This window comes from Sinocyclocheilus anshuiensis, unplaced genomic scaffold (assembly GCF_001515605.1).
Source record: "Sinocyclocheilus anshuiensis isolate Anshui unplaced genomic scaffold, SAMN03320099.WGS_v1.1 scaffold210, whole genome shotgun sequence".
Lineage (NCBI taxonomy): Eukaryota > Metazoa > Chordata > Actinopteri > Cypriniformes > Cyprinidae > Sinocyclocheilus > Sinocyclocheilus anshuiensis.
This window is the reverse complement of record NW_015547666.1, coordinates 606,918-614,845: the sequence shown is the minus strand read 5'-3', so window position 1 is coordinate 614,845 and position 7,928 is coordinate 606,918. Positions and strand designations below refer to the sequence as shown.

General features: G+C 36.4%; 1 protein-coding gene across 1 annotated transcript in view; it reads left to right on the top strand.

Annotated features, from left to right (window-relative positions):
• The first annotated feature begins 1,275 nt into the window (after nucleotides 1-1,275).
• Nucleotides 1,276-7,928, top strand: part of LOC107702585 (tyrosine-protein kinase transmembrane receptor ROR2-like) — an 89,441-nt gene continuing 82,788 nt past the window's right edge. Inside the window, exons 1-2 of the mRNA XM_016504942.1 lie at nucleotides 1,276-1,385; nucleotides 1,417-1,675. Of these exons, the coding sequence (XP_016360428.1) occupies nucleotides 1,600-1,675 (76 nt within the window). The 5' untranslated portion in view covers nucleotides 1,276-1,385; nucleotides 1,417-1,599. The remainder of the gene's footprint in view (nucleotides 1,386-1,416; nucleotides 1,676-7,928) is intronic.

The following is a 7,928-nucleotide window of genomic DNA, read 5'->3' as shown; positions in this document are numbered from 1 at the left end:
TTTATATTAGTGCTGTCAAACGATTAATCGCATCCAAAATAAAAGTTTTTGTTTACATAGTATATGTGTATACTGGGTATATTTATTATGTATATATAAATACAAACACATGCATGTATATATATTCATGAAAAATGCTATGTTTATACGTTAAATATATTTATATATAATATACAATGTAAGAATATAAATATATGCATGTAAATATTTTCTTAATATTTACTGTATGTGTGTGTATTTATATATACATAATAAATATACACAGTACACATATGTAAACACAAACTTTTATTTTGTATGCGATTAATCGCGATTAATCGTTTGACAGCAACAGTCTAAAGGTTCACTAAACTGTTCAATTAAAAATAGACTTCTCTTTAATTTTATGTCACGCTTCACAATGCTAATATGCTGATTTGCTGCTCAAGAAACTTTTGTTTTTACATTTGTAAATGTTATAATCAATAAAAATGTTTAGCTGGCTCATTTTAGAATGTGTATGCATTCATATGAAACTGTAATGTGCATAATATGGAAAGGAAACGTTGTGCTTTATTTATTTAGTGTTGTTTAATTGTATTTGGTTATGAAATTCTGGCAGCTATGAAAGTATGATCCTTCCACACAGCTGACAGTCTCATAAACAGAGATGCAGATACGCAAACCTGTTCCTAGCCCTGTATAATTCTCTATATTTGTGAATTCTCTACATGTGAATTTGAAACGTGAGAGATGTCTGGTCAGGGTTTAAATGTTGAAAACAAGCATGGAATCTCTTTTTTTTTTAAAGAATTGGATTTGATCGATTTTAATTGATTTGATTGTTTATTGATTATTCATTTCTTTTTATTATCACTGTTAAAACAATTGCACTGCTTAAAGTTTTGTGAAGATTTATCATTTTTTATGGATTCTTTAATTAATAAAAAGTAAAAAAAACAGCATTTATTTGACATATAAATCTTTTGTAACGACGCAAACGTCTTGACTGTAAATTTTGATTAAATGAATGCATCCTCGCTAAATAATTTTTTTTCTTTTAATACATTTTTTTATCTTTTTTCACCACTAGGTGTCGTGTTTTTTCAAGGTTTTCAAATTTCTAATCCCATTTCCAATTCACTAATCCTACTATGGCTAGAAATTCCTGATAACCTTCTTGGAGCGTCGTGACACGTGACCTCTTTAATATTCATTAGCCAATCAACGTTTGCGTTCCAGCAAATCAAGCGGGCCTGCTGATTGAGGGTAATGAATATTAATGAGCTGCGCCTTCGCCGGAGTCGGATTCGCAGATTCGCTTCCCTCCCTCGCGATGGATCCGTCCTACGTCCCGAGGAGCTGCAGTCACTCGCTCGCTTTTCCATCAGGAGACTTCGGGACGCTTGAACGGGATCAGCGGCGGTCGACGAACACCTTTCGACGGAGCGGGATGAAACGCGCTATTCTTCTGCAAACGAACCATCAGAAAGCGTTGTATTCACTGCACACTTGAGACGCAACACGCTTTGTCCGCACGCGCAAACTCACTCCGCACTCGTGGAGAGGTCTGGAGGTTTAAACGCACTGATTCCCAAACCCAGCTGCATCCCAGGAAGCATGTACACACTGAGGATTACAGCCAGAACTCCTCTATTGCTGCTGTCCATCCTCCTCACAGCGTTCACACACGCAGGTAACACTTTCTGCGTTTATGAGGAGCTTTCCTCAAACGGGATGGGAACGCTCTGTTTGTGTGCTTGGAGAAATAACATTGCGAGAATTTATTTATTTGTTTATTTGAAGAGTCTCTGCAAAAATAAAAAGTGTTTTTGCTGTCCAACACGCTTTTCATGAAGTCTAAACATCACGTTTATTCAAACCATCCAACCAAAGAAATGTTTCATTAAAGTTGAAGTCAGTTTTAAGAAACTGAAGTAGCCTAAATGTTGCGTTCCAGTTCCGTCTTTTTGAAAATGTGAGATGATTTATTATCATATGCATATGCGTTTGGTCATATTTCTGCTCAATTATTGAATACATTCTAAGCAGATCCAGATCAATGTTACACCAGAGCCGTCGGGTTTGTTTGATGAAATTGGCTGTTGATAATCAGATGCATATTTTGGGAGTGATTTCTTGTTAGTTAATTTCCATCCCTGCAGGGAGGAGGGTGACAGATGTTCAGATTTCCTGTTTTGAATTTGCGCTCTTTTTTTGGCCATTTGGCTGGAGTTGAAAGGGGGATGGGACGTTCCTGGTGTTAATCGTCCTGTGCTAATCTCTGGAGGAGCTGAGCTCATTATTGATTAGCACAACACCACGTTGCTGATTCATGTGCATCAGTCTTGCGACTTAGTGTTGGTCTGCAAGTGTTTGAGTACAACTACTACTTTCACCTCAGGCTTGAACGCTGCAGTTGTGAATTTGTATGTTTGCAGTGTAGACGGCTTAGGGTCGTTCACACTGAACGCGTTTTTTGCGTTTATGAACTAGTGATGGGTCGTTCATGAATGATTCGTTCATTTTGAACGAATCTTTAATGTGACTCGGGAGGAACGAGTCGTATCGGGGAGTGATTCGTTCAGTCGCGCATGCGCAACATCCTATAGGTTCTGTACTGGAATTAGTCAAGTAGTTCACCTGTTTCGAGTCTTCGGGTTTTTCGAGTCGTTCGTTCATCACGTGACAGCCCCATACGCTTTAACCTATGCAGTCTGAGCCGGAAAGAGAATTGATTAGTTCATCTCGAGTCTTCGGGTTTTTCGAGTCGTTCGTTCATCACGTGACAGCCCCATACGCTTTAACCTATGCAGTCTGAGCCGGAAAGAGAATTGATTAGTTCATCTCGAGTCTTCGGGTTTGAGTCGTTCATTCATCACGTGACAGCCCCATAACCCCGAACCCGAAGACTTGTCAGATAAGAGGTGGTGAGCTAATCATAGACTGAAGACCCAGCTAAACAATGAATTAATATTTTCTGTTTCTTATAGCAGTTTTGTATTGTTTGTAGTGTGATCAACGTTTGCGCAAGTAGTAGACGTATTAGGGAAGTAACACGTAACATTTTAATTGTATTTTGCTAAAATGAACGAAATGACTCGAAAAAAGATTCGTTCATTTTGCTGAACGAGACTCAAAGGTCCGAGTCGGTAAAATGATCCGAACTTCCCATCACTATTATGAACGCGAGAAGTAGGACAGTGGAATAAAAAACAAGAGATGTACAGATGCTTTTTAAAATTAATTAATGTATTAAAGCAACGGGGTTTTAGAACGCCGCGTTTCTGATGCGTTCAGTGTGAACGGCTCAGAATGGGAACGTTTGAAAAGGGGGCGCATGCGCAATGAGTTCTTGTGTTTTTATTGAAAAATTGGTTGTAAACATTGACAAATAGGCTATAGATAAAATTTAAAAAAAAAACTAAATAAAGTGAAAACATAGAAACAAAGAAAGTTGGACAAAACAATACAATATTTAAAAATATTAACATTTCGCAGGTTTCTTATTGTTCGAACTTAATCTAGTGCACATTGTTTAATCATGACATTAATGTTTATAATTTCTTAATAGGGTATTACAGTTAACTAAAACTGTAACTAAATCAAAACTATAAAGGATAGTCATTATTTAAAATATTAAAAAAATTGTATTTCTTTGTATTTTTGTTTCTCAAAACTTAACAACAAAATGACAAACTTTATAATGAAAATGAAAACATAAAACAAATATTCAGAATATTAAAGGGGTCATATGATGCTGTTAAAAAGAACATTATTTTGGACCAAACAAAGTAGTTTCGCTTTCACCACGAATCACACAGCGTCTTCAGGATATGGAGGCGGCAACAATACTACAGCGAGAATAAAAGTTACGCCTTCTTTCTTTGCGTGCACATTTGGGCGGCGTTATGCAAATCTTCCCACATAGTGAGGTAGATATGTGGGGGCGTGTTAGAACGACCCGTTTTAGGTAGGCGTGGTTGACTCTTAACTTTTATAAAGAATATCTCTTTGGATTTGAGACTTTAGTCTTTGCAACTTTACAGATCTTCTTTATGCACCAACAGCTTGTAACACTCCAAAGACAAAGGAAAAATTTAAATCGCATCATATGACCCCTTTAATAAAAATCTAGTAAGTCAGTGATACTAAAATACACTGTCAGACAGTTGAGATTTGCTATATTGTATATCACTGTATGTGACTGTAATGTATGCAGATGAAGTTGGATGCAATATATGTGACCCTGGAGCACAAAAGCAGTCTTAAGTCGCTGGGGTATATTTGTAGTAATAGCCAACAATACATTGTATGGGTCAAAATTATTGATTTTTCTTTTATGCCAAAAATCATTAGGATAGTAAAGATCATGTTTCATGAAGATATTTTGTACATTTCCTATCGTTAATATATCAAAACTTAATTTTTGATTAGTAATATGCATTGCTAAGAACTTAATTTGGACAACTTTAAATGCGATTTTCTCAATATTTTGATTTTTTTGCACCCTCAGATTCCAGATTTTCAAATAGTTGTATCTCAGCCAGATATTGTCCGATCCTAACAAACCATACATCAATGGAAAGCTTATTTATTCTGTATTTATTCCACTTTCAGATGAGGTATACATCTCAATAAAAAAAAAAAATGGACCCTTATGACTGGTTTTGTGGTCCAGGGTCACATATACAACTTTATAATAAAGAGCAGTGCAATAATAGTGGTTATATTTTACGATGATATTATAAACAATCAAAGTGTCCGTGTCCAATTTAAAAATGTGTACATTTTTGCTGGGGAAAAAAATGGCTCAAACCAGCCCAGCTGGTAGGCTGGTTTAAGCTGGAAGGAGCTGGTTTTAGCTGGTCTCCCAGCCTAAAAGTCTAAAGAAGTGGTCAGAACCCCTTTAAAACCAGCCTGCAGTCCAGCTATGATCAGCTAAACCGTCTGCATTGGTTACATTCGGTTGAGTCTTCATCATCCGCTGGATTGTCATTGCTCCTCTTCAGTCTTGTTGGGGGTGGCTGTGTTTCTGCTGTCCGCAGGAGGTTCAGCTCTTCTGACTCACACTTTCAACCATCAAAAAGGTGTTGGAGAGCTTCAACAAGCCCATTGACATGCTAATTGCTTCACTTGCTAATAAGAGTCCCTGAAGCCACAGACAACTGAATCAGCTTCAAACAATGCAGAGTAGTGGGCTTGTGTTTTCAAATAGTCAAGTCTTTATTTGCAGATCCTTCGCTGTAATGCCTTCTCCTTTGAGCTTAATGCCTGCTCCTTTCAGCCGTTTGCATATTTACACTTTCGAGTTTTTGGAAGTAAATGCTGAATGAATGTGTTGATCATTAAAAAACAAAAGGGGTTGGTGAAAGGCAGGGGTTTTAAACTATTTTCAAACCCCCTCCAAATATCACGATGACCCCCTTTAGAAGGAACCCTTTTCTAAAATATAACGAGGAGAAATTTAATTTAGGACATGCTTGTAGAGTTACCCAGAGTTCAGTCAGTTAATGCAGAGCTGACCAGGGCAAGAGGAAAATCTTCAAAGCACCCGTCATTTAAAAAAAGGGCGCAGTAAGGCAGCTGATCCTGTAATACTTTTGGAAAGAGGCAGTTTAGCCATAGGAAAGACCTCGTCAATTAGTGTGAGAAAAATACCCATGTTGTACACCTTGATGTTAGTCTTTCTGGTTCTGCAGTTCCTCTGTAACCTCTATTAAATGTACATACCTCTTATTAAGGAGGTATTTATATTAAAAAGGGTTTACCATAAACAAAGTTTGGGGTTGGTATGTTTTTTTTTCATGTGTTTGAAAGAAGTCTCTTCTAATCACCAAGGCTGCATTTATTTGCTCAAAAATACAGTAAAAATAGTAATATTGTGAAAAATTATTACAATGTAAAATAACTGTTTTCTATTTCTGTAATATCTGTTAAAATATAATTAATTTCTGTGATCAAAGCTGAATTTTCAGCATCTTTACTCCAGTCTTCAGTATCACATGATCTTCAGAAATCACTCAATTTGTGTTGTTTATTATTTTATGTGGAAACTGTGATATTTTTTTCAGGCTTTTTTCATGAATAGAAAGTGCAAAAGAACAGCATTTATTTTTTTTGTAACAATGTAAAAGTATTTACTGTCATCACCTTTGATCAATTGAATGCATCCTTGCTGAATAAAAGTATTCATTTCTTAAAAGAAAAGCTTACTGAATTTTTGAATGCAGTGTGAACTTAGAAGTTGAAAGCAATATTTTAATGAATGGTGGTTTGATATGTTTTAATTAAATAAAGGAACAAATGAGGAAACAAACACTTCTGAATCTAAATACTTTGTAAATATTTCTAAGTATACTTATATTTCTAAATAAAATGCATTGTAGGAATGGCTGATGTGCTTTGGTTAGGATTCATACCATGCACTTTGAGGCTTTATTCTGTATATAATTATATAACTGACCAGTAAAAAACAGACAGATCAAGACTAGTATTAAAAATGCCATTTTATGGTAATTGCAAGATGGAAACCAATGTGGAAAAGCAAAATGTAAATGAGTTTTGGTGGACTGATGAATGCAAAGCAGATGATTCAGTGCAGCAGATGAAAACGCTTTCGCTGCTGTCCAGAGAAAGAGACATCAGAAAGGGGAACTATGTCCCTGACTGCCAAGCTGCGGTCGTGCTTGTGGAATGGAAATGTTTTTGTATCATTGAACCCTCGCATCCCTAATCCAAAGCATCTCTAATCAAACCATAGCAACAGAGGTCGGCACCTTCCTGAAGAAGGCGAGCTGTTTGGAGGAAAACCTTTATTGCAAAGAAGTTATTAGCTTTGTATAAAGTATAGAAACATAATGAAATACAAAATGATTTATTTTTTGCTGATTTATACCATAAAATATATTACTCTGGGCAACTGTTTTGTGATGTGATGACAGATTTCTCTTGCATGCTATATTGCTGTTTTATGCATTAGTACATTAAGAGCGTGCCTTCACGGTCGGCTCCACGTTGGTCCTTTTAGCAGCATGAAAACAAAACTAGGGGTGCTCCGATCAGGATTTTTGATGTCGATCGACCATCACAGAAAGCAGTTTCTGCTGATACGATCACCGATACCGATCTTTTTAAAGCCTTCTTTTTATAATTTATAACTATTTATAGTGATACTCCAATCAGGATTTTTAGACATTTATTCAGGGCCTGAATTTCATTTTTGAAAACGGTGGGAATTCCCCTCTTAGGTGACTCTTGTGAGAGGAGAAGCAGCTTTCACACAGGAGTGTGTGAGTGTACTGATCCGTGGCGGTTTACCACAAACACAACATTTATACATTATTTTGATTTCAAATCCAAACATTGTCACTGAACATGCTTTTTCAGCATTGCAATTCTTTTTTTACAGAGTACAGTAATACAATCTTTCACAAACATGTTTAAGCACAATAAATATAAGCAACACATTATTCAATGCTTTTTACTTTTGCATTTACTTCTAGATTTATATATTAAGTTGCTCAAGCAGTTGGCAAAACATTTAAACTACTTTTCTTGTTATCACAAACTTACCACTGACAGAAATAGTCAGCTCTACTGCCTTTCCTTTTGCATTTAAATCTTTATTACAAGCAATCCTGCGGTTCATAAAGAACTTTGTTTTCCTACCTCCACGAGTGCCATCTATTATTGCCTTCTTTATCTAAAAGTGCTCTTTCCATTTAAACCTAGCCAAAACGCCATACGTGTTGACTCTGAAACACAGTAGACTTTAATAATATGCATTTATGGTGTAATTACTACATTTTCGTGTCAAGTCATGTTCATATTTACTGCAAACAGTGCGCTGTTACTTTAATTCAGTGCTTGCAGCGCAGCAATAGACTCGGTACGGAAATGATCTCTGCACTGCAGCAGACGCACCGCTCCTGGAACGCACTGCCGGA